This window comes from Oryzias latipes, chromosome 20 (genome assembly GCF_053564925.1).
Source record: "Oryzias latipes strain Hd-rR chromosome 20, Olatipes_Hd-rR_3.1".
NCBI classification, from domain to species: Eukaryota; Metazoa; Chordata; class Actinopteri; order Beloniformes; family Adrianichthyidae; genus Oryzias; species Oryzias latipes.
Genome location: NC_136256.1, coordinates 1,238,769 through 1,266,385, shown reverse-complemented (window position 1 = coordinate 1,266,385; position 27,617 = coordinate 1,238,769). Strand labels below are relative to the sequence as shown.

The window sequence follows — 27,617 nt, the reverse complement described above, 5'->3', positions numbered from 1 at the left end:
CCCGCTGGACCCCACCTCAAATGTTCACAATGTTTGATTGACAGATTATCTCGAGCCGCCTTTAGTGGAAGGGGTGTGGACTTCGAACAACTCACTCCTGATTGGCAACAGTCGTTGCCATAGAAACGCTGACTCAGACCGACTCGGACCAATCACTGTCGACTAACTCCAAATGGCGGCGCCTGTATTGTGGATAAATGGCGACTCAATAGGCTTCATTTGGCTGGAACAGGAGGTAAGGACCTTCCTATGTGTGACATCACAGCCAGCTGTGTCCATCTCTATATACAGTCTATGGTTCAGACCCTTCAGCCAACGTTTGTGACACATTTTCATCAGTGCAGATGCTTTCTCTGTGTGTGTTTATCTTACAGCCATTTGAACTGCAACATTTGAGAATATTTGAACAGAATCTCAAGAATGGTTCTAATAATGAACCACATTCTAACCATTCGTTCATCTTAGATCCTCCTTCCAGTCAGAAAAACGTCCTCATCATTGCTGTGGTTTGCAGACTCATCTGGATCTTCTCAGTTCCTTTATCTGATGTTTGCACACAACCTCTAGTGTACGTGAATACAAACTCTCTGCACGCAGAGCGCCGCTCTCCCTCCATCTTTTTCATCACAGTAAACCCTTGTTCAAGGTCAGCTGTGGTTATTGGGATGCTGAGAAGAGCAGCTGACAGACAGCGCAGTATTCTGGTCATGGGGGGCCAAAACCTCTGAAAGGTTCCAGAGATGATGAAAGCACCAGAATCCAAAGGACTCAGCCTACTGAGACAGATGGAGTGTGACAGGAAAGCTGTGGGTCAAGGGAGGATGGGAGGCATTGGAAGCAGCTGTCCAAGGAGCATGTTCCTTTGGATCCGCTCCGTGTTGACTTAGTCTGATCACTGATCTTCCACGTCTCTGACTTTGTTCCAGCCCAGGTTTTGGCTCTACCATCATGGACTGGGGTGGATTGCTGTTTGTTGTTGCTGGCTGCTGGTTGCTGCTTAGGGAACCCTCACAGTTCACAGGTTTCTGAATGTTGTGGTTGGTTTCCAAAGTGTTTTTTTGGAAAGTCACCTTCCTGTTTGTGGCTCCTTGGTTTTTCCATCACATCTCCACCTGCTTCTTGGTCCTCGTCTTAGTTTGAAATGTTTCTGTCAGTAATGCTGTCTTCTTCACTGACAGCTCTATAAAAATGTTATCAAATGAAAAACTGCAATCTTGCTGGAACTAAAAAAATCAAGGATCAAACAATGATTTATCAAATCCGTGATCCCAGCAAAAGTTCAGCTGTTACCTACAAAAATCTGAATTACAAAAAAAACAGGAAATCTAAGCAGAAATGATGAGTGATGCTGAACAGAGAGTAGATTGAAATAAAGATAGATAGATAGATAGATAGATAGATAGATAGATAGATAGATAGATAGATAGATAGATAGATAGATAGATAGATAGATAGATAGATAGATAGATAGATAGATAGATAGATAGATAGATAGATAGATAGATAGATAGATAGATAGTGTAGAAAATGTATGTTTTAATATCTTATTCTTCATTATGTTATAGCTTTATCTTTAGTGTGAAGTGAACTCATTTTGAACTCATCAGGACTTATTCTCCAGTGACCTTCACTTGTGCTTTGTAGTTGCAGCAGCAACTAGGACTTCTTTGTGCAAATCTAGGAGTTTCCAGAGATGCAATAAATATGTCATGGACTACATTTCTACTATCTGGGTTGAACACCTTATCCTTGGGAAAGTGTTCAGATTCGTGTTCTCATGTGGAGGTTGGAGCTGACCTTTGCTCTGGATACCGGTAAAGGAACCTTGGGTTGTCCAGGAATGATTTACTCTGACCAGATGGGGACTCTCTTGATCATCGGACTGTGTGCGCCGGTGAAATGGGCCCCCGAGAGGCGGAGCGGATCCGAAGCTGGCAATCGTCAGCTATTGGCCAGAGGAAGCAGGCGGGCTATCAGCTGACGAATCAGAGGGACCAGGGGCGGAGGACCAGCGACCATGATCTTTCCGGAAGGCGGAGATTCAAACACATCTTAAAAAGACTGTTTTCAAAGTTTTCCATTGTTCTTAGGAAAATCTACGAGTAATTCGCATGTAACTTGTGCGTCAGTAGATCTTTACTTGAGAATCCAGATATATCTGCATTAATGTTTTAATCTGTGCTTTAGAACTATTGTCAGGGAAATAAACTCCGTGTATTTTTAAACCGGTTGAATCCTTGTTTGTTTTACCACTCTCGACTATCGAACACGCATGGATGGAAAGAACCCAAAAACGGACGATTCTCTTTCCTTCAATTTGGTGACCCCGATACGTGAAGTCGGGGGTGAATAGGAAACGCGGACCAGACCGGTTGGACCACATCATAGTGGCTTATTACGAGATTTCTGAGACTTCCGACGTAAAGTCTGGGGATGCTTCCTGCCATGCGGTCGACTTCTTCAGAGGCCTCATTCATAATCATGGTGAGCAGAGCCTTTTGTAAAGTCTGCGTATTGATGATCTCAAATTAAAGGAGAAGTCGATTGTATGGGTGGCACAGTGTACCCTATACGAACGAACGGGCGAGCGCACCCCAGTAAATAAGTGTTGGGTTCACCCTCCCTAGAACAGCGAATTGAACGGTGCACAGTAAAAACAGAAGTGTTAATGCAACACTTAAAGAGTTGATTCTAACTCTGAGCCAGATAACATACGGTCCTTATCTGGCTCAGAGTTAAAGTGACACTGTAGACAGTGTAGAATTTTCAGAGTTAACATAACTCTTTTGGGTGTTAATAATTGACACTCTCTGTTCACATTTAACAATAAAAAGTGTTGAATCATTTTTACACTTTGACAAAAATTAACACCCACAGTGTTGGTTAAAAATTACAATTACAGTTTTGTTATTGACAATTAACTCCTTTAAACGCATCCCACACAAGTGTTAAAATTGACACTGCTCATCGAGTTCATTCAGTGTCAATTTTTGCCCAATATCTGCAGTGTTAAAATTTTTTAAACTAAAAGGCAATTCTCTGCAAAATTGTACTAATGCTTAAAGTTGAACACTAAGAATATCGGCAGAAAAAAAGAACACATAGTCACAAAAGGTCTTTATTAGAATTTGAGAATAAAAACATTCAATTTAAAACAATTCACTTTAAATGTCACCCAGTTGGACACAAATTACCACTGAAAGAGTAGAAAGAGACCCTTGACTATTAAGTCCAAATATAGTGGAGGAAATAAAGAAAAACGTCCAAGGTAAAGTCCAAATGCCTTAACACCACTCACACTTGCATTAGATGGCAATACGGAACCACATACATTGAGGTATCTGAGGGTCCATATGTCATTTGAACATCCATTGGTTTATAGTAGAACAAGTCCTGAATATTTAACACTGTCACAATCTGGAAAGGCTTTAACAGTATTTTGAATGCATGGTAATGTTCATCAAAACAAACAGTTTCGACACCAGAAAGAGCTAGAACAACTTGCTCATCCTTGACAAAAATTGTGTGGATTTTATAAAATACTGGCATCTCATTAGCTACCTCAACACAAACTATTAGGCCAGGTTTATATTCAGTTCCATTGTGTTTCACCCACTTCACTGACAGAACATTAGTGGATATTGCTGTGTTTAATTTGTCAGCAATTTCAGGACCCTCTTTCAAATCTTGAAGCCAAAACATTTTTTCTGGACCAACCACTAATCTGAAATGACTAAAAGCTTCCCAATGCAAGGCCATGTATCTTTGGTGCCTTTTAGCCAAAGTCTTGGTGATATTTTTGAAACTTTTCAGTTGGGTTTTAAAAAAGTTGTGTTTTGCCTCATAACGCATTGACCATATGTGTAGAATCGGTCCAATATTTCTTATACATCGTGGATAGTGTATCATGAAGTGATGTTTAGGCAAGAGGTTTCTGGAAGGAAACAGATGTTTAAAAAGCTGATGATGCTCCACGATTAGGTGTTTCAAAAAGATAGTCATACCATCTGTTATAACCGGAGCAAATACAATACCAACTATCTGGAGAAGCAATAATAAAAGATGCCAGTACTCATTGCCTTTCTGCACTAAATCACCAAATATCAATGGCATATTGCGCAGCAAACACCATGACTGTATTGCATTCAAGCCCAAGTCATTACTACCATCAAACAACTTGACAGCAGGAGGACGATTTCGTCGCTCCGTGTGGCCATAGTTAAAAGACTCTGTTCTACCAGACAGTTCTTTTGCTGTTAGGAAGTTTTGCTGTACATATTCCAATATAAGTTTTACCTCAAACTGTGCAACTCCCTCCAAAATGTCATGCATCACATCAACAGAAAGATTATCTGCCGTGTCAAAAAACTGCAAAGTATTCAACAGACTCGAACGCTTCACACCGTAAAAATGAGGTAGTTGTGGATTTGTCTGTAGAGTACAGCAATGCTCTGCGTGCATGTCTTTTGTACGGACTATGATGCTTTCATTTTCACAGAACACAGACTGAAATTCACTTTTCTCAGTGACACAAAAACGACAGCAGTAATGAGCACTAAATGACTCAACAAACCCAAATATTCCATGAAGACCAAGATTGTCCCCTGTGACTTGGACAATGCTACCACGAACAGGACTTTGAAACATGGGAGATGTAATTCCACAAGTTTCAAGCACCTTCAGATCACTGATGATTGGCTCAAGGATGGTGTTAAAACCATATGTTTTGATATCTTGAGCATGAAAAAGTGCACACAAATGTATGTTGACTAAAGATGAATTTAATTTTGGTGGAAAATTTCTCAATGTAAAATATATACCCCCTAATTTATGTATACCCTTTTTGGACCCAAGTGGATTAGCAGTCTCAAATTCATCGTAAAATAACTGAATGAGAAAGGCAAAGTCTTTTTTTGAAAAAAGCGGATGGCTCTTCACATAGAGCCCATCCTGTATGTCAAAGTATACCCCATCCTTGGAAAGATGGCTAGATGTCAGCATATGTGCAAAATTTGGATTTCTGATAATAGACTGCAGTGTCTCTAGAATTGGAACATATGCAAATTTATCAGTCACAATAACCTGTTTGTAAGTCCCACTAGATCTGTTTCTTCGGTTCTCCAATCTGACACCAAGAACTTTTTCAACTGGTTCAACAGTTTTCCATTTCTGTTGAAAATAGTTGCTTCGTTTTGTTTCCGAATTGAAAGACGTAAAAGGGTTTTCAAGTTTTTCAAAACTTTTTTCAACTTTAATTTTCAAACGTTTGTCTTGTGGTGCTAAACATTTCAAAGCTGTGGCTTTTGCTTGACTCTGTATGTCCATAACAACCTCTTCCATTGATGACACAAAGCCATTTAAAGTCGACTGGGCTACACCAGCAACCTGAAGTTGCGCAATAGCAGATGCACATAAGTCAAGAGTACTTCTGTCAGATACAGGCACAACTTGAGAAATACTGGCCGTATTTTCGTTTATTGCTAACTGAGAGTCATTTCTAACATCACTGTCTACAGTGTCAACTGATTCCTCTTCAGGCTCAGTTTGCTCACAATGTTTAGTAAGCAAATGCTTTCTAAAACCAGAGAAAGTTCCAAAAACATGACAACATCCAGGCTGAGCACATTTCAAACGAAGTGCTTTGCCACTATAAAAACCATGAATTAAACGCATATGCCTAACCAGATTGTTGACATTTACAAAATGAACACGGCAAACAAAACATATCAATCTCATAACAAAAAAATAGGTCAAATAACAATGTCAAATGCTAATGATATCTGAAAACAATGCAGTTAAATTTTTAGCCTGTTCTGTTTGTGTGACTATTTCTTAACTAGTCTGTAGACTGTAGTATTCTGGCCCTGATCTCTGCCACACGTGGGCTCTCTTGAACTTGGGCAACATCAATATTGTAGACAGTTGTCTGTATGAAGGTGTACATGTTGTGGAGCATCTGACTGTACAGCGTACCAAAAACAAAGTGTGCTTTAAAGAGTTCATCAACAGCTCCAAGTGAACTGGTTGACTTGCACGGAATGACCTGCTTGTCAAGAACAATGAAGAAATCCTGGACTCTGCTCTTCTTTGTACCAATCGCAAGCAGATAGGGTTGAGTGGTGTTGGCAACGGCATCAACATGTTCTTGGATGCTTGTTCCACTCTGAAGATGAAGAAGATTAAACAATTACAACATGAAGGAGCTGCATTTCCAGGAGAAAAAAATAAACTTTAAGGGTAATTATTGGCAACAAAAAACAAAACACATTTTTTTTTATCAAAGTTGACCATACTTGTAGTGAAAATGGCACGAGGACAAAAAAATATATTTTTGTGAAAAATGCGAGCGCTGGGTATTGGACCAGCGAGCTTCTGCACCATAGAAAGAAGCAAAGGTTTTCAAGGATTCCCCATGTAAGCAAAAATCCCGGAAATCCTGGAATGTCTTGGAAAGTTCAAGGATTTGAAGGACCAAAAGCCAATAGCTGAAATATTGTAGGAGTTAAGTGCCAAAAAATGGCAGAACTTAAAGAAATAAAGAGAAAAACAAAAACAACGGTTGAATGCTTTATAGCACATGTGTCAAACTCCAGGGGGGTATTCCAGAGAGCAGGTTATGCTAGCTCCCACAATAAGTTTGAGGCTAAGGAAGTTGATAACCTCAGCTTTCGGTTCCAGAAATGGAGGTATGTTTCAGGGTAGGTCAAGTTGCCATGGCAACTCATGCTCTGAACATAACCTGGTCCGGAGCAGGTTTAGTTGAAGATTAGTTTGTTTACAGAGAGGTGAAGCAGCATGGCGTGTCCATTTGAAGATGATTTAGTGGATGAAGAAGCTCAGATAATACTTTTTCCACCATGAGAGGGTGATAAGACCACATATGGATGTTGGAAAGATAAACTTTTTTACTTTGATCTAACTTAATTATTTGCTTCAGTTAAGATAAATCATTTTTTTGTTAGGTCACCTTAAAAATAACACATAGTTTTCAGACAATTATTTTCCTTTTATTCAAATTAATTCAATTAAGTAGGTGTAACTTTGATGCTGCTGTTAAATCGGCACCGCAAGGGATTCTGGGATATCATTCCCTTTGCCTGTCTGGACGGATTTGGGTTTAAGTGTGGGTTTTTTACAAAATGTGTTTAGTTGTATAGCTGTTTTACCGTGTTTCACCGTGTTTGGCCGAGCTATTTTGTCCTACTATGCTTAAGTCTCTGCACCATGAGTGAGAGTAAAGTAGAGGATGATGAGTTTATATAGCACCTCTACCACCCAAACCTGTTATGTCAGTAATGGAATATTCTGTGATGAATTTTTGCACTCCGTGCATTTTTTTCCGTTCTTTTTATTGTTAAAAAATGAGCATATCTGCCGGCTCAAACTTAGACATATGAAAGTTCAAGAAATATAAGTAATTAAGATGGAAAAAAGATTGATGAAGTAATGTGACATTTAGTTAGATAAATACGTAAATTTGAGTTGTATAAACAATTATTGAGTTTGAATAAATTTAACTAAATTATCTTTCAGCCGTGTTACTTTTTTGATGGACTTATAATTTCTATCCGCCGTTATTAAAATCTCAGACTCCGTCTCACTTCCGTCTCAAGTGTCGCGCTTTCTTTTTTTTTCTCCACGTGTTTCCATGGTGACTCCAGAAATCGGCGATCTATTGAGAATGTCTTTATGTACCGTGCGTTAACCCAGGGTTACCAAGTCGAGCGTAATTACGCCAACTCATATCCGGTCTTTTGGAACCGACATACCCAGAGTAAGCAAGTTCAGGCGGATTTCAGCCAGAGTTCAGGCTCAAAGTCAGGCTAGTTTAAATATGCTTCCTGGAATACCCCCCAGGCCTCAAGGGCCAGTGTCCTGCATGTTTTCTAACCAACCTTCCATTGAAGCTCCTTATTGGCTAAACACACCTGATCCAGGTAATCAATAGCAGATAAGACAGGATTTCTGAAAAACATGCAGGAGGTCGGCCCTTGAGGCCTGGAGTTTGACACTCCTGCTTTATAGCATTCAACCAATTAACTTTATTTAATTATGCTTACATAATGATCAGGGAAAACAAATGCATTTACCTCGAACTACCCAAGCAAATGTCTAATCACCCCACCTGTCTTAAAAGGGAGTGAGGAAAGAAATCACACAACAATATACTAATACTAACCTTCTTAAAGACAACAAGATGTTTCTCAGCTTGAGATGCAGAAACCTTGCCTGGCCTTTTGCGCCCCTGGGCTGTTGGAGGAATCAGGTGAAGCAGGAGAATGACTGAAGATAAATCACTGTCCCATCCTGCACAATATAAAAAGTTGATTATATAATGGCTGACTAATACATTTTAACAAGTCTTTATGCTGACAGAAGAAAGAAAAAAAACGTGAAAAACAGCTAAGTGCTGCAAAGAAATGTTAGCTAAAAAAATAATAATATAACTACCGGAAGCAATAATGTCATCCTCTTCTTGAAGTGATGTAGCTTCTGCACAGTAGATCAGATCTTCAAGGTTGCTTGAGGAGGGGAGAGCCTTACTCTGCTGGATGACCTTCTGCTTGAAAACAGTAGGCCACCTTTATAGGAAGAAAATAGACCCCTATACATTAGAAATCCAAGCATATAAACCTGGTCAAAAATCAAGGTTTTGTTGCCTTGTTGTTCACACAATAGAGAATAGGCCGATGAGTGTTTTTATAAGATGATGGGATTTTTTTTTTTTTTCTTTTCATCTTGTGATAATTTTCAAACCGGGAGGTTTTTTTTTTTTTGTCATATGGACTGCAGGGTTTAAGACTGACCTTTCTAAAAACTTGGCAGCCACCTCGTCTCTAAACTGCAAAATGAAGTCTTGCTCAATCTTTAATAAGACATGCCAACAGTTACTAGTGCATTTTTACATCAAGATCATTTATTTGTTTAAATATTTACTTACCAGCCCTTTGATGTCTTTGAAGCATGGAAATTCAGTCAAGACATCTGAGGATTTATCTTTACTGTGAACCATATTGTGACGATACTCAAATGTCATCTTCATTTTCTGCTTTATGATGTCTTCATCAGATGAATACTTCATAAACGATATTGCCTCCTTGCATTGCTCTTCAGTCAGGGTGATCTCTGACTGAAAAGATGCATTTCTTCTAGCCAACGGCCCTCCACCAGCCAGCTGATGTGGTGCTCTTCTGCTTTGTGATGAACTATTCCTTTGTATGGTTTTGAGCCTCCACGCCAAGTACCCTGTGCCACTTTCAGGATCGTAAAAATGCTCCTTTCAAATTAAAAACAAGAAGTAAGCATTTTACTTTTTATAGTCTGCATTGCATCAAGTTATTCCAATTTCTAATCATATTTTAGTCTTTATTTGGGTTGGCCTAATTGGTCTTATTTTGAGTGATTAAACTTAGTATTGGTGGCTAAGAGACCTTACCCTCGAAAAGGGCATATTGTAAAAATGTTAGTTATAGAATTGGAACTTACATATCCATTTTTGGAAAATGGATCCATTAGGTAAGGGAACATCTGAACTATGCCTCGAGCATACATCTCTCTTACATGCCGTGGTGGTGCCATCCTGAGAAGGAGTAAAACAAATTAATTTAGATTTTCCAGTCCCAAAATGATGTATATGTGGCGCCAATATTTCCCCTAATACTTGGCAGAAAGGTGCTTGGAACAAACATCCACATTACCCATGAATCTCAGTCATATCTGCAGCAAGAATGTTAATCATCTGTCGGCGTGAGGAATCAGTCAGACTTTTTGTACGGCTGTATTCCCTAACAATTAGGTCTCCACCTGGTTTCTTGGTCAAAGCCAATTCAACAACCTTTAAAAAGGAACAAAAATAGGAAAGCAACTCCTCAAATTAAAGAGTTTTCATCAAATGAGTGAATACATCTCAGGCTACATTGAACAAATGAATCAACCAACATTAACTTACTTGTTTAGCATCTTCATTTGTCTTCTGTCGTTTTCTTGAAGGGAAACAATCCTCATCCAAGATGATTGTATCATCAGAATCGCACACAGAAAGTTCGAGAACCACTGTATTATTTGAACTGCATGATGAAACATTCTGTTGTGAACTGGTTAAGTCTTGTGTGGATGCAGTCAAAATGGGAACCAGAGAACCTACCAAAAGAATGGAACACAGATTGAGAAATAAACCTTTTTCACTCACAAAACAAAGTTAACTTGCTCTTAAATTACTACTACTACTACATTACTACTTGTACATAACAGGTAGAAAACATTACCACTGTTAAATTGAATGGTAAATACACCAGCATTGGGAAGCTGTGCAACTTCTGCAAAGACCTCTGCATCCACCTCAGTTCCTGATTCATCATAAACTCTGACTCCTTCACTGACAGGTGGAATGGAGAACTTCAAAAAAGCTACAGGAAATAAATCAAATAATTAAAAAATGTTAATTAAAATGCTGATTTTTTTTAAACAACTATTAACCATAAAGGCCTAAATTAATAAAGTTTCACACATTTTAAGACAACGTTGGACTAATAAACAGGTAATTAATTTCTTTAGTTTCTCAGTTTGTGATTGATGGCTTACCAGAATTCAAGAATTCCTCCAAACTTGGCTCACTGATCTTGACATATTTCTGGTCATTATTTATTTTTGTTTTAATCAACATGTTGGCATCTGTAAACATATCAAAATTTTATTAGCATTAAGAACACACAGCTGTTGGGACAGTGGCAACAGTTGTCATAATACTTTGGAGAGAAGAAAAAAAAAAATCAAAATGAACAACAAAGAATATTAAAAATATGTGGCCTATAGTAATCACCCATATAACATGATACACATCAAAACCAGACCACAGAGCACAATGAAAATTGTTTCGCACATCAAGGGCGTCAGGTTTCAATGTTAAGTCAATGTTCAGGCACGATCTTGTCCTTGCAGCAGGGAATCCGCTTTGGCACGTGACGTTTTGAGTGACTCGATCAGCAGGTTGGAAAAAATTAAAAAGAAAAAAATTCCAATATAGAGTGATCGAGCCCGCAACGCTAGCCAGCAGACAGAGAGCAGGTGTCGTCATAGCTCCATGGGCTTATGATGTTATTCTTATATTCATTTAGACAACAATAAAACAATCCTCGAGTTTTTTACCCCCTGGAAAAAGGTTTCAACTGGACCACGGACAGCCGTCGAAAATAGAGGCAGCAAATGTAAATTTGACTCGAGACTAGTGTCCGGTGTGAATGCAGCATTGGCCTTTTCATCCAATATATATTCTATGGGTTCTACAACTTTCTATTAGTAGTATTATTATCATTTAAATGCCAGGTTGCCAGTGGAACACATTTAACAATATATGCACTTTACGGTGACCACGCCCAAAATGACTGTTTTAACTTATGTTTAAGAATTTCTGTAATGTTTAAGAATTTCTGACAGTCTAACTACCTCTGTACTACATAACTGGACAAACAAATGGAAAGACTACAAACAAAATTGAGTAATTTAAAATGACTAAGAAACACCTTTGTAAAACCAATTCAATGTTAAGGATACTTACCAAATAATAGCCAGACTTGAGGAAGCAATGTGAATGGATGACAAAATCTGTAAAATAAATAAATAAACAAATAAAAATAATTATTATTATTAAAAAGAAAGAGTTCAGCAAAAAATTTGTGTTTCATTTCCAACATACACACATAAATTTGGGTGCTAAACCCTGGGGGGGGGGGGGTCTTTTTGCCACCCTCTTCTGATGCTGTGGGTCCTTCAATCTAGCTTAGCACTTAAATTTGCTACTCTGTCCTCAAAATTTTACTCTTAATGGCAAATATGATGCTGGTAATTAAATATTTAAACAAATAAATGATTTTTATGTAAAAATGCACTAATTTTGTAACCCCCCCCCCCCCCCCCCCCCCGCATAACTGTATCTTTGGGGTGTTTTTCTTCCTCTTTCCTTCTCTTCCTAAACTGATGCTTCGTTTGATCTTTCATCCATTACCCACAATCTTACACAGTTGAGTAACACTCAAAGTCATCAAATTGAGATGATGAAAACGCATTCATTTTGATGGAGATTTGTTCCCGTTTTTCCTCTTTTTTACTTTAAATAATCAAATAACCTGACAAAATATGTTATTTTTATGAATAAAAACCATTTATGTATTAACTTAGAAGCAGCAGCGGTATTGTGCGGTCTGGAATCATAAGGGGTGACTCCACCCACCCCCACCCCCCCTCCACCTGTTCACGTTCCCTGCAGCTGCAAGTTGGTTAACCCCACCCCCACACGCTTTCTTCTAGCGTTTTCTACACGGGCGTATTATATAGTCAATACAGTTATAGGCACTCTCGTGTTAGTTTCATCAACTTTACATGGAAATACGACTTTTAGTCTTAAAAAAAACGAGTAACAGAAAAAATTGCGAGGAGTTCTAGTTTGCAACCTAGATCCGCCCGGGCGACCGCCGATCAATTTCAAGAATTGCCGACATAACCGTAAACCGATATAGTTCAAGCTTGGTGATCACATTTATATGGTATAGTTGTGGCAATTATTAAAACACATGCCGCTACTTTCGGTGTATTAAAGTATCACTAATCATTTTAAAAACGCAACCTAAGCTTCTTTGCAGTGAGTCTGCAAAAACAAGCTAGCTTAAAGTTTAGCTCAACAGAGCAACAAGGCGCAAATGAATTTGCTGGCTAAAACAAAACCACGAGGCCTTGTTGTAACTTTGTTGTCGAATGTCAAAGCATATTTAGAAGATTATATTAAAGCAAAACCACAAAAAAGTTCGAAAATTTCACTTACCGTAGTCAGACAATGTTATTTCCACCGCTCCCACATCTGCTGTGAAACTGACGAACGCGCTGCTGCTCCTAGAATGGCGGATGCATGCACATGCGCAAGTCAGGTGACATCATCGAATATTGGATGAACTTTTTCTTTTGTCATATTCACCAATTTAATGACGTTGTTTTTAAGAGAAAACTATAAACGTTTGAATTACTTGAATTAATTAGGAAGAACGAAATGTTATAAAATAATTTAAATAAATTTAAATTTAAAATAAATTAACTAAAAACATGTTTGAAGCATTAGGCCAGAATCTGCTTTTTCAACGCATGCAGGTTAACATAGTGAAACAAAATCTTCAAAAAAACCAAAGCAGCTATAGAAAAATGCAATCTTACTTTAAGTCCAAATACTTTTTAAACTTCAATGCTAAATAACAGAGTTGTGAACAACTAGCTTACCGGTGTGTTTCAATGATTCAATAATATGTATGAGGTCGGCTGAAAAGACGGTTCCACCTGCAATGGCCGTTCTCTGTCTTTACCCAGTCAACGTCACAACCACTGGCGGGAATTTAACTTTATGCTGGTGTTGAATGAGCTCTGTGGGAAATGTCAAGATTTTACACTGCATGTTTTTCACCCCACAGAGTAATTTTTACTCTGAGCATTTTAACTCCGAGTATTAACACCAACACTTGGAAAATGGGGGTGGGGCCTTACACTCGCTGTTGTTGTAATAACTCTGAAAGAGTATGGTCAGTTTGACTACAAAAATATGACACTGGAGAATTTGCTGTGTGGCAAAATATACACTTTGGGCGGCAGTAAAAGATTTTGAAAAATTGGACAATTATAATTATGCAGGTTTTTCGTCTGTTCGGCCTGTACAAAATTGAACGTTGGCAAATTGGGAGCTTGTGATATTTGGAAAGCAGCAAATTGACTAGGTTTGTGTCTGTTCAACCTGTTAAGAAATCCCTTACGAAAAACAGAGTTATTATAGGAACTAATTTTGCGCGTCTAGGATTTTCGGAAACACCAAGGAGGCTTCGGCCTCTACAAATTATTTTTTTATACGCGGAGAGAAACCAAAGAAGGATTCAAAATAAACATGAGCGCTGAATTTGACAGAAGATGAGGAAAATTGTGCATTTTGTCAGGACAAAAACGACAACATGACTTGACGACTGACTGATGACAATACAGACGTGATCGCTGATGAACGGACTGAATGTATGAGATTTTGGAGACGTGACTGCTTATGAATGAAATGTATGCATGAGATTTTGGAAAGTATGGGATGAAAAACTGTTTGAAAGTAGCGAATTTTGGCTTTATTTTCCATGTTTCTGTGTGAAATGTTTTCTCTATGGACGTGGCCATCTTGTTTCGAATTAGCCAATAACGGGACGTTTTAGTTTCTTTCAAATGTGTCGACAGCGCTGATTGGCTTTGTTTGTACCATGTGGTCGGCGTGACGGCGTCCATGCAGACCGAAATGTTCAACCTGCGCTAAACTTTCACGGAACAAAGCTGAAGAGTTTGCAATCTAATTTGAGGTAAAACAACAACTGACATCGTAGTTATTGAGTGTGGTCATGACCTCGGTTGTAAGACGTCGATAAAAACAAATTTCAGTGGTCTTAGTTCGACGAAAAAGATTTTTAAGTAGAAAGGAGTCTATGAGCAGCGCTTCCGATGGAAGTTTCAGCCACAACAGCAGCTTGACTGCAGCTGCAGCCTGCAGCAACAGTCTCTGTTCTGCCTCTGTCGAACGTAGCCTAACTTTCTCTGGAATTTGCCTAAAGTTGGGCAAATCTTTCTAAAACACAGTAAGATAATATCGGTCCAATATATTTTGTGTAAAATGATTTTGCAATTATTTCGGTTTTCTTATTTTGAATAAATGTCTCTACTTTATTTTGTAATTCCTAATTACCATGATTTAGTTAAGTTTTGCTAAAAAGTAATGTTATTGACACTAATTGTAAGTATTTGTTGGTTTAGATCCGGACTCCCTTTAAAAGAATGTTTGCAATGTTTAATTTATTTTATATGTTTATATGTTTTGATATTTCTCAGATTACTTAGTGTTGGTGTTAAAGGATTTATTGGTGTTTAAAGATAGTTTGCAGCAGATCCCATGTTTTGATGTAATTATAGTTTGAAGACAGTGTAAGTGGATGTTGTACAGAATGGGGAAAGGACAAAGCAGTGAATTAAAGTAGAAATGAATGGCATTGGAAGTGATAGAGGGTCTGTGGACACAGAAAAGTATGGTAAGGAAAGGTGCTGGTTCTAGTAGAACAGAAGAAGGGAGAACATGAATGTTAATGCTAGTGATAAACGATTCATTTCAGTGAAATGGTTTATCTTGTTTATCTGTAAGGTGCCTAATTTGTTGTGTTATGTCTTTTGGTGTGGTTTTGAGAAAACGGTTAAAAGTTATTGTCTGCGTATTGATTGTCTGTGTTTTAACGAACCTGTTGTGGTTTAGAGTCTGAATTGTGTTTTTAGTTAAATAAGGAAAAGCTTAAATTGTGGAATTTTGTTGCTTTTAGCACTTCTCAGAATTCTTTTTGTAGGACAGCAAGTCCTTAATGGTAAGTCAAAACAAATTGTCTTTGTTTCTGGATTAAAAGTGAATGATTAGCTGCCAGTATGCATCTAAAACAATGTATTTTTCAAAGATTTGGCTCCACATCCGTCATATAGTTCAGAGAAAAGTTTAAGGTTTTTTTCCTTTGCTGATTTTCATCATTGATTAACCAACTTTAGCATCCATAGAGTTGGTGATGGTGAAAAGAAAGCATGACAGTAACAAATCTGCTTTAACAACATCTGCAGTAACAACATGTTTTTTCCAAGCAGCACATAGCTTTAATGTTGCAGGAAAGGCGCAGAGCAGAGCCGTCCTGAGACCTCATAAATCTTTACACAGAAAACCCCCTCTGCTTCATTGGGTGAGTGACAAAAAGAGCATTTCTCAGTTCTTTGGCTTCACAGGAAGGAGCCGTGTTAGGAGGGTCTGACCCTCAGGTCAGCTCCGCTGATCAAATGAAGCCATGACTGCATGCATGGAGAATGCATCGGAGCGTCTGCGAGGTGATAAGAGTCGATTTAAAATACATCTGATTCATCACTGCAGAGCACATTTGAAGAAAAAGGACAAAGGGAGGAGTTGAACAACTGAAAAACAGTCATTTACACTGCAGGAAAAATCCACTCTGGATAATGAAGGTGTTTAAAAAAAAAAAGCACGTAACATGATGAGTTTAAATACCCTCAGGACCTGTAGCAATGTTCAGGTATCGGAGGCCAGGACAGGAGGACGGGTATCCCCTCCTGGAAGGCGTGAGCCACCCAGGGACCCCCAGCAGCAGCTGGAAATGGCATCTGTGGCGCTCAGGACATATGGCAACGACTGCCCACAACAAGGTACCCAACAGCAGAATGCACAGACCAGGAGCAGAGGACACGAACAGCACCCACGACCGCTCCAAGCTCCTCCACTGTGGCGAAGACCACAGGTGACAAGTCGGACAATACCACTTGGTGATGTAGGAGCCATGGTCCCTTTCAAGCTCAGAGGTAACTCCATGAATGGACACTGGTGCAATGTGTTCCTCTATAAACTGCCGGTTGCCTCCATCAGCTCTGACAAATGAACATATGACTCCTCAAACCCGGCAAAAGACCATCCAACTGACTTGACCAGATGGTGGAACATTCATTTGTGCATTCACCACACACACCTGTGAATCTGTTGGGACGGAACGTTTTTGTCAAAACAGGAGCCATCATTCTTTCAGACTGGATGCCATGCCACACCCCACAGGCAACCCCTACTGCTGACACCTGCTGGATCCAGAGGGCCCTGAAACGCCAGGTGTGTCCATGTATTTCGGGTTTGGATGCCATGAGTCCTGTCCTAGAAGCAATATTTTTCCGCCTCCGATGACCTGAACTGCACATTCTATTATGACAGAGAAGATGATCAACTGTACCGAGAAGCATTTCATCAGGTAGACAGCCATACGTGGCATTTAAACTACACTGACATATATATTGGTCAAAAGGGTATATAGTTTACTTTGCATTCACACACTCACATTTGCAATGATACCGGAAGTTAGTCACACCTGTATCGCACATAGAATTAGCACTCCCCTGGTCATGAGGCTCGGCAACTCAGACCCATGACGGAGAGGGTTGTAAACAAAACAACTGTCTAAATTGTGATTTTTCAGGTGTTCACTTCTCTCCCTCAATAAAAATGTACAGGATAACTTGGCATTCAAGGACTAACTCCACAGTTCTGGAGCATTTCTACATCGTCAGTCATCGCAGCAGATAGAAGACAGATCATGAAGATGCAGAGGTGATGTTAAAAACGCTCTCTGATGCTTCATGGTCAAGAGGTTCATTTGATGTTTGTTCATGCTCCACCGCTTCCCCGGTGGAGATTCAGGTAACTGCAGGAGCAAATGTTTTTAGATCTCAGTGCAGCTGAGTGAAGGATGCAGATGAAGGAAATTCTGATTGGTTTGTGGAACTCTGGTGTAATTGAGCATTCGTATTTTTCACAGTTTACTCCTTTGAGACCGGTTTTACAAGTAGGTAATAAAACTTATCGCATGGCACATGATTTAAGGGCTGTTAGTGAAGTCATCATTACTCCAGTCCTCCCTGTGCCTGATCCACAACGCATGCTTTCAACTTTAACCCCACAATGTGTGTGGTTTGTGTGTGGTTCACTGCTATTGCTTTAGCAAGTGCTTTCTTTTGCATTCCATTACATGAAAATAGCAGACATCTATTCGCCTTTCAAGGTGTCCGCTTGCAGTACACACGCTTGCCACAAGGATTTAGAAATTCTCCTGGCATTTTCAATGACTTTTTAAAGTTTCTCCGACAGGATATTATGCTATTAGAGGGTTGTGTTTTTGATGTAGGTTGATTATCTCCTGCTAACAGCACCGACTGTGGAAATCTGCCTGCAAGTAATGAAAGATCTTCTTTTGACGTTGTTTGATTTGGGTTTTGAAGTGTCTAACAGGAATTTGCAACGTTGCAGAAGGGAAGTCCCATTTTTAGGTACAACTGTTTCCAGCACAGGTTCTTCAATGTCTACGGAGCATAGAAAGTCTGTTTTGCAGCATAAATGTCCAGAGACAGTAAGAGAAATGATGGTTTTCTTGAGTCTTTGTGGTTATGGAAGACATTTTCTTCTTTGTTTTGTGGAACCTACTACCCCTTGAGGTCAATGCTAAACGACAAGGGTGTGACAGACCTCACGGCTCCAAGGCAACGACAATAAGTGGTTTCATTTCTTCACCTTGTGATCTTGCCTTTCACAGGACCGTGGACGGGACGCCTGTTAATCTGAACGGTGCACTGATCTGTCTGTTGTTCTCCTATTTTATGTTCAATTTCTATTTTTAATCAATTTATATTTTTCCTTTCAATTAATCTGGTTTTGTGTTTGTGCCTTATCTCTGTTTGACTCTGCAATGTTTCCACTCCAAGAGAGGGAGATGGACATTAGGGAGTCTTAAGGAAATTGTTTTATTATTATCATTTAAATGTATTTGTTTAGAAGGGATGTTTAAATGGTAACTCAGATAGACCTTTTTCACTTTTTCTACAGCTTTGTGTGTGTGTTCCTCTCGTTCATTCATCCTGGGCACGGATGAGGAAGTTTTACGACACTGTCCTGGGTTGATAAGGCAGTCATACGACTGTCTCTAATGAACTTTTCTTTTTGTCTTGAATTTGTTTCTTCCCCACTTGTGTTCATAATGACAGCGCGAGGAGGAGCAGACCTTTCAGAAGAGAAACATTGATGGACTTTTTCAATCACATTTGCTGCTCTACCCTGCGCAGGCGTAACATGATTCGTAGCTCATTGTGTCTTGTGTTTTGTTTTTCTGATATGGTTTTTGGTTATCGTTTTTTTTTATTTTAAAGTTCCTGACCCTAACGCTAATCAATATTTAGATCCACAGCAGATTCATCTTGGGGAGAAGGTACGTATGTGTGGACACTCCAAGCTCTTTCACGCTGTTCTGTTGTATCTTCTGTATCAGATCTCTAATTACCAGGTTTATTGAGAAGTTCATAGGATGCCTGGTCCAAGCTGGTCAGCGCTTGTGGGACATACAGAAGGACGCGAGTGTTCGAGGCCCTGAAGGACCTTTTGGATTTTGTTGCATTTTACGTATTGCTATTCTTATTTAGGTAGAACAATGTATCACAGCCCCTCCAATGGGACCCCATGGAGGAGATGGAAGTAATTTCCTGAATTACGCTTGCTGTTATGTTTAACAATTCTGTTTTTCTTTTAGTCATCTGTGTGATTTTGTTCTGCCTTAACATGTCTCGCTTTCCTCCCCCTTAATTCCAGGTGTTCTTTTGCTTTACAGGAACTGTTATCTTTTTTACGGTTATGCTGTTTTACTATTCGACTTTGACTTACACTGAATTAGACTTTGAATTTGTTTTATTTACCTTGTTTACCTCTTTAGTTTTTGTACTATGTAACTTTACTTAATGACATTGTGCCAAGGGGTTAGGTCGATCTTGTAAGCATGGGCATCCTTAGGGGTGGTTGTCGCAGGAGCACGGAACCGTCGCGAGACTTTTCCTGTCAGACTACACACTGAATGTTTAACTGATGCTCCAGACAGGTTTCGCTCGCACGTTCATGCATGGACGCCTAACTCCTTTGAAATATTTTGTGTTCCAGATTGTGCGGGCTTTAGACCACAGCTGTCAGGTTAGGTTAGGTTTGTAATGTTTTGTTGTTTTTGAGTGTTGTAGTGTTAAGTCTTTTAGGTGATCACACTTTGTGTGATCAAGAGAGGGAAATGTAGAAAATGTATGTTTTAATATCTTATTCTTCATTATGTTATAGCTTTATCTTTAGTGTGAAGTGAACTCATTTTGAACTCATCAGGACTTATTCTCCAGTGACCTTCACTTGTGCTTTGTAGTTGCAGCAGCAACTAGGACTTCTTTGTGCAAATCTAGGAGTTTCCAGAGATGCAATAAATATGTCATGGACTACATTTCTACTATCTGGGTTGAACACCTTATCCTTGGGAAAGTGTTCAGATTCGTGTTCTCATGTGGAGGTTGGAGCTGACCTTTGCTCTGGATACCGGTAAAGGAACCTTGGGTTGTCCAGGAATGATTTACTCTGACCAGATGGGGACTCTCTTGATCATCGGACTGTGTGCGCCGGTGAAATGGGCCCCCGAGAGGCGGAGCGGATCCGAAGCTGGCAATCGTCAGCTATTGGCCAGAGGAAGCAGGCGGGCTATCAGCTGACGAATCAGAGGGACCAGGGGCGGAGGACCAGCGACCATGATCTTTCCGGAAGGCGGAGATTCAAACACATCTTAAAAAGACTGTTTTCAAAGTTTTCCATTGTTCTTAGGAAAATCTACGAGTAATTCGCATGTAACTTGTGCGTCAGTAGATCTTTACTTGAGAATCCAGATATATCTGCATTAATGTTTTAATCTGTGCTTTAGAACTATTGTCAGGGAAATAAACTCCGTGTATTTTTAAACCGGTTGAATCCTTGTTTGTTTTACCACTCTCGACTATCGAACACGCATGGATGGAAAGAACCCAAAAACGGACGATTCTCTTTCCTTCAATAGATAGATAGATAGATAGATAGATAGATAGATAGATAGATAGATAGATAGATAGATAGATAGACAACTTTATTTATCCATTTGGGAGGTTCCCGCATGGAAATTGACATCTCCATCGCATACAGCACTATTAGACATAATCAGAAAAGTAAAAACAGTAAAGACAGTTTACATTTCTGCAAAACAGCATTTAAGAAAGTCAATCAAGGCCCTTTCCTTTCTGTCCCACACCCCCTCCCAAGTGGTGGTTAAAGAGTTTGATGGCCCTGGGGACAAAGGAGTTCCTCAGTCTATTTGTCCTGCACGTTGGGAGGAGCAGCCTCTTGCTGAAGGTGCTTCTCTGGCTACTGATGGTCGTGTGCAGAGGGTGGCTGGCATTGTCCAGGATACCCGTTAGTTTTTTGAGTGTCCTTCTCTCTGCCACAGTAGCCAGAGGGTCCAGCCTTGTGCCAACCACAGAACCAGCCCGCCTGATCAGCTTCTCCAGCCTGGAGAAGTCTGTCTTTGAGGTGCTCCCCCCCCAGCACACCACAGCATACGTTAGAGCGCTGGCGACCACAGACTGGTAGAAGATCCCAAGGAGCTTCTTGCAGATGTTGAAGGATCTTAACCTCCTCAAGAAGTACATCCTGCTCTGGGCCTTCTTGTACAGCTGCCCCGTGTTGCTCGTCCAGTCCAGCTTGTTGTCCAGCCACTGTTGTCCATTAAATGATCAAATGATGCTTTCAGTACCACAGATGTGAGGAGAAGTACTTGGATGGAGCTGGAAAAAGCAGAAATACGTCCCAAATGTCTCCTTAGAATGGGATTAACCTCAGAAGATCTAGATGTGCATTAGACTGCAGACTGAAAGTATTGCATCGTTTTTGGACAGACACACCTGCAGGTCCTGAACAACACTCCCCTCTGTGGGAATCAATGGCTGAACCCCCCCAAAAAGCTGGGTCTGTTTTGAACCAGAGGTCAGATCTTCATGAAAGTTTCCACTTTGTGAAGCTGCTAAACAGAAGAAACCAGCTTTGAAGATCAGAGTTTTTCAGACAAAAGTCTTTGTGTGAAATAAATCAGGAGGTAAAGAATCAAACTCAACGTTGCGTTGAACTGGATTTCCATCGATCTGTGGCTCAGTGGTGACTGTAAGACGTGTGTTCATGTTTTCAAAAACCTACATGATTTGAAAGCTTGAATTTCAACCTTTGGAGTCATAAATGAGTGCTGAGCATGTCTCCCATCTCAAAATACTTTGATGATGATGATGATGAGTGCAGATGAAGGTTTGATTTAAAGAGAAAAACTTCTGATTTAAAATGACAGAAATACAGAGGAGAAAGAGAACGTTTGTCTCAGGTTGGAGGGAAAAGAAAAGTCAGAAGTGTATTTTTGATCAGCGGATAATATCACATCTGTGAGAAAAAAGTTCTTGTTAAGTAGAGACCTCCAATCTCCTTTCACAGTAACCATGACAACACCCACCTATAAGTTGAACAAATTCCCCCTTTGACTATTAAAAATGAGAGGGGCGGAGAGTTTCCTATTTTGAACATATGTGGATCAAACACTACAGCAAATGTCAAAAGGTTGTGAGTAAGGTGTAGAGTGCCGTGCCTAAACCAGACTTTACAGTCTGAACAGAGACCCTGGCTCCAAATCTGTGGGAAGACACAATAGTTGGAGGAGATTCTTCATTGACTTTAGTCATAAACTGAATTTCAAATCCTCCATGTAAACATTTAAAGATCATTGAGACGTAGCTGAAAATCCACCAAGAGATGAACAAATAAATGTTAGAATTTCTTTCAGGGCTGAAAAGGTCCAGAAGTTGTTTCAGTTGAAAATCTAAAGCTTCCTGTTCATTGGAAAGACAGCAATAAGAGTTCCTACCAAGATGCTAAAGACAGAGATCATCTCCTCAATGAGCTGAACATTTGAAGATTTCATTTGCTGAAATTCACACAGACATGCTGAATGGAGGAGAATCAGAGCCAAGCACCAGAAGCAGAAAGAAGATCCATCACCTTTCTGACTCTGAATGCAGTCCAATCAGAAAATGTTTGGACCATGCAAAAGGTGAAACATGAAACGCATAACACAGAGGAGTTCCTGTGCAGCATGACAGAAAGAAACGGCGTGAAAAGATGTGTTGTGAAATCTGCCGTTTTCACAACCCGCTCATTTTTTGCTTCCTGTGTAGAAATGTGCAGAGGACCAACGTACTTCCTGTTTCAGGCTGGAAGGCTTTAACAGAACTTTACATGTTTTATCTTCTCTTTGTTCTTTGATTCAAGTTGTAAAAAAATGGGATTCTGAGTCATTGAATTCTGATCCTATATATAATTTAGCCAGTAGATGAAGTCATAGACGGAGGCGCTAGAATGGGACTCTTCTTCTGTGTTTATTGCACGTGTTCCAGCACAGAACTACGTTGTCATCTTTCCATGAGTAACACCTCAAAGAGCTGCAGAGGTAACAGCAGTTGTGTTTGGGTTTCATGAGGGGACAGCAGAGGCTAAAAATACTACCTTTGTTAATCACAGGTTAATTTTGGAGAGCTGTGTGGGACCGCCTCACTGTGTCATTCAATTCCTATGTCTCACAGAAAAATGACTGACTTCCAGTCAGCCACCCCCCCCCCCCCCCCCCCCCCCGTTCAGGCTCCCTGCTTCAACTAAAGCAGCTGTTCTCTCATGACTTGGACATGTCAAAGCCTGATGGCTGACTTGGCTGGATGTAGGACTGTGAATGAGCTCAAATGCAGTGAGGGTCCTAAGGCAAGAGCCTTTGCACTGCTGCCTATCTGGGTCTCCCTGGACCCTAAAAAATACAGGCTGGGGTCAAGAAGGACATCCAGCATAGAAACTCTCTGCTGCAATGTCAGACAAGTCATCAAACTTCTTAGTGTCTTTTGTGTTACTGCAACACAAACTTTGCTAAAATTCCATATTTGAACATTTCTGACTGAGAAAAACATTCAACCCTATTGTATGAATATTCTTCCCTGACTGAGATTGAGGAGATGACCTTTTTCCCTTTTTTGGGCGCATCCACACATGACTTGTATGACAGGAAAGGTCCCACTCATCATTGAATGACAATCTGCAAGTGACGGTGAACTGAGGGCAGCACCAAAAATGGTCAACTCTCAGACACAAAGCACCAGCTTCTCAGGACTCGAAGGCATGAGTGTTCATCTGGTCACGGTTTTTCTGATTGGCGTTTTCCATCCTGACGTGTTGACTTCCTCTTTTTTCACGCAGCTCTTCAGCATAAAAGACTGCGCTCCTCTGCTCAGCACACATGGACAGACGCTCACAGCATCTGCAGGTCCAACTTCAGCTCCACTTTGAATTCTACCATGTCTCTCTCAGCCAGCCAGATGTTTCTGCTCAGCCTTGCTGCTGTGACCGTCCTTGTAGCTCTGCAAGGTAAAACTCAACGTGTCGAAGCTGCTTCAAAGCCTACAGCTACTGTAACCACCAGGATTCCAGGACTGACTGGATATTTACGTAGAAGTGGAAGCAAAGTTATATTAATGTTGGATTGATGTCAATTAATGTTGAAGACAGTGATGTTTGTCATGTTCAGTCCCTGCAGCAGAATGCGCTTTCGTTGGTCGGCCGTGCTGTTATCCTAAAGATCAAAAACTGGATCATGGCGGTGTCAAAGAGTGTTACAGACTAACTCCCTTCAAAGGATGCAGCTATCACTTCTTTATGTAAGAACTACAGATGCTGTCTGCATTAATCCATTGTCTTCCATTCAGACCGTTAAAGAAAAGGGATAAAAGTCTGTTGAACTCTGATGAAAACATTTACTTTTCCCTCATGCAGAGCTATTGGCCATGATGGGACTCAACATTGCATCAAACCAAAATCCAGATTGTTTATAAATCGCATAAAAAAGGTGAGTTCTGACCCAAAAACATGATATTATCATTATTTATTGATATTTTGGTTGATTTGAGTGAAAACTGCACAAGAAACTTCATGTGATGTTCTTCAATAACTGTAAATGTTGTTTTTTTTCTTCTGGGTTGCAGCTTGGCTTAAGCTGCCGTGACTGAGACCATCACTGAAGAGCCGTCAAATCCAATTATTCCTGAGGTTCTGTTTATCACTGTGGCAAAGAGACTATCAGATTTCTAACTCTTGAGTTATTTATACATGGAAAAACATTTATTCTATTTATTTAATATTATTTATCTTTTTTGTAAGGTATGTTTTTTTTAAACCTGGAAGACACATTTCTGAATAAACTGTGATTAAGGGTCATTGGTCTCCATGCATGATGGTTATTTTTATCTGGAAGAACATGAGGGGCGGGGGGGGGGGGGGGACTCACACAGACAAAACTAAGACAACAAACGCTAACATAGTTTTCAGGGAAACAGCTGACCACAAATCTGCAAAGCCTATGAGAAATGTCTGAATGTTTGGAAAGCTGTAAACACAACGGATCTGAGGAACTGTGGGAGCAAAACCGAACATCCTCTTTTCTACAGAAAGAGCTGCACGGACACCAGCAAAACACCCAAACTCTAGTAATCAGGAAGCAGCTTAGACAGAGAAACAGTGTGGACTGGGGGTCGAAGTTCTTAACCCAAAGGGCTGACCTGCCACATGAAGGGAGTGTAGGTTTTCAAAAACCAAACTTGCAAAAGCCTGCGGGGGTAAGAGAGAGACATGGCTGAGACAACGTTTGGAGAAGAGACAGAAAAAAGATCCATCCCTCCATCCATCCATCCATCTTCCTCCACTCACCTGGGAGCGGGTCGTGGGGCAGCAGTCTAAGCACAGATGCTCAGACTTCCCTCTCCCCGGTCACTTCCTCCAGCTCCTCTTTGGGGGACCCTGGGAGGTTTATGGGCCAGCCCAGAGACGTAGTCTCTCCAGCATGTTCTGGATCTTCCCCAGGGCCTCCGCCCAGTGGGACATGCCCGGAACACCTCCCCGGGGAGGCTTCCAGGAGGCATCCGGACTAGATGCCCGAGCCACCTCAACTGGTTCTATCAATTTAATGTGGAGGAGAAGCGGCTGTACTCCGAGCTCTCCGCGATGTGGGACCACTCTCCCATGGGCCCACTCCCTGTAGGAGACCTCAAAAGGGGCTGGTGCAATGTGATTTGGGGGGCAGTCGAAAGTGGTTGCCTCGGCGGCCCCAAAACCCCGGTCATGGAACTTGGCTTTTGGAGAGAATATTTTTGTTTTTATATTGGTGTGTTTGTTCTTATATGTACAGCATTATGAAGTATGTTTTTATATTAAAAGTGCTTTATAAGTAAACTTTAAGATGAATTTAACACCCTCACCTGCTTCCTAGGCTGAGCTAGCTGTAATTTTTTTTTTTAATTTGAAATGGAAAGGCTTAACAAAGGCATGAAATAGGTCCTTTAAAAAATGGAGGATTTTTACACCCGAGTTTAGGACACATATATCTTTGAGCAAAATGTTTTTGGGTTCCCAATATCAGAACAAAATGACAGAATACAGCTTTCACCTTACGGCCAATATTCTGCTGCAAGGTTTTCCATTCATGCAGAGCACAAACTGTTTGTTGGCTCAGATTTGTTTTGCAATTTTACAGAGTAAAACATTGAGCCTAAGAATGTCACGGGGATACCCAGGGAAAAAAAACCAAGAGCAGGAAAGACAAAAACTCAGATTCTAAATCCAAAAAAGGGCTTTTAATGCCGAGAGCAAAAAACAGCAAACTCGAAAGAGCAAGTCCAAAAAGACGCTTAGACACAGTACAACAGAAACTCAAACCTTAAATAGGAACCTTAATCATAATGAGATACACCTGTGAGTCTCAAAGCAGGCCTCAGGAAAGGGAGGGCCTCCAGGAGAGGTCACAGTAGAGCAAAGGAAAACCATTACATAACATAATCCCCCCCCCCACGTCCGGCTACCAGACGGACGACGGGGTTGACTGGGATGGTCACGATGGAAACGTGTGACCAGGTTCCGATCAACAATGAAACGGTCAGGGACCCATTGGCGATCCGCAGGACCATATCCCTCCCAGTCCACAAGGTACTGTATCCCTCTACCCACTCTTCTGGAGGCGAGGAGTGTCTTGACGGTGTAAACCGGGCCGCCATCTATGAAACGAGGAGCTGGAGGAGAAGCTGGAGCGGGTTGAAGAGGAGAGTCTCTGGCTGGCTTGATCTTGCTGACATGAAACACGGGGTGGATCTTTAGAGAGCGTGGCAGGTTCAGTTTCACAGCCTTAGGGTTGATTACTTGAGTGATGGAGTAAGGTCCGATGTAGCGAGGCAGCAGTTTCTTGCACCCTCCTTTTAAGGGAACATCAGCAGAAGAAAGCCAAACCTTGTCCCCCACCCTGGAACTTCGGAGCCGCAGACCGCCGACGATTAGCCACTCTAGTGAACCTCTCCTGGTTCCGAAGGAGTTCGTGCCTATATATCCTCCAGGTTCGCTGACAGCGCCTCACGAAAGCTGCAGGACCAACAGAGGAGGCCAACAGTTCCTGATGGGGAAATAGAGGGGGTTGATAGCCGTAAGCTGCTTGAAAGGGGGAGAAACCAGATGAATTGATGAGGGTGTTGTGGGAATACTCAGCCCAAGGAAGCTGAGAAGACCAAGTCCTGGGGTTCTTGCTACACATGGCTCGTAAGGTTGTTTCTATCCTGGTTGCACCGCTCTACCTGGCCGTTGGTCTGAAGATGGAAGCCTGAACTGAGACTAACCTTAGTCCCAAGAAGGCAGCAATGAATTGTGGACCACGATCAGACGTGATGTTCAGAGGAAGGCCATGTAATCGGAACAGATGACGAGACACGAGAACAGCAAGCTCCTTGGCAGACGGAAGTTTTTGTAGGGGTATGGCATGCACCAATTTGGAAAAACGGTCAATGATGGTGAGTATGACCGTCTTACCTCTTGAGTTGGGCAGTCCAGTGATAAAGTCCATGGCGACGTGGGACCAAGGTCTCGACGGCACAGGTAGGGGGTGTAGCAGACCAGCAGGTGGGGTCCTAGGGGTCTTGACACTAGCACATACAGGGCAAGCAGCCACAAAAGTCTTAATATCGGAGGACATAGAAGGCCACCAAAAACGTTGAGCCACAAGAAAACTGGTTCTGGTTACTCCAGGATGACAAGCCAGGCGGGAAGAATGACCCCACTTTAA

The 27,617-nt window shown here is 40.9% G+C and overlaps 1 protein-coding gene and 1 long non-coding RNA gene across 5 annotated transcripts; one reads left to right on the top strand and one right to left on the bottom strand.

Moving 5' to 3' along the window:
- Nucleotides 1–24,736, top strand: LOC144988416 (uncharacterized). The gene is made up of 5 exons (XR_013652332.1): nt 1–235; nt 23,723–23,890; nt 24,051–24,180; nt 24,296–24,368; nt 24,505–24,736. It is a non-coding gene; the product is annotated as an uncharacterized LOC144988416 (long non-coding RNA).
- Nucleotides 3,105–16,577, bottom strand: LOC105357795 (uncharacterized). 4 transcript variants are annotated; one of them, XM_023950224.2, is made up of 12 exons: nt 12,815–16,573; nt 11,555–11,601; nt 10,582–10,671; nt 10,266–10,406; nt 9,950–10,140; nt 9,699–9,835; nt 9,487–9,580; nt 8,942–9,277; nt 8,808–8,866; nt 8,452–8,582; nt 8,180–8,307; nt 3,105–6,163 (listed from the first exon to the last, which is right to left on the bottom strand). In XM_023950224.2, exons 3-12 carry the CDS (start codon nt 10,661–10,663, stop codon nt 5,837–5,839), a joined length of 1,626 nt encoding a protein of 541 aa, XP_023805992.1. In that variant the 5' UTR covers nt 10,664–10,671; nt 11,555–11,601; nt 12,815–16,573; the 3' UTR covers nt 3,105–5,836. The 4 variants fall into 4 exon arrangements, 3 of the variants coding, with proteins under 3 accessions (XP_023805992.1, XP_078794909.1, XP_078794908.1); XM_078938783.1 differs by lacking the exon at nt 11,555–11,601 and having other exon boundaries at nt 12,815–12,882; nt 13,261–16,573; XR_013652331.1 differs by having other exon boundaries at nt 8,452–9,277; nt 12,815–12,882; nt 13,261–16,577.
- Nucleotides 24,737–27,617: the final 2,881 nt, after the last annotated feature.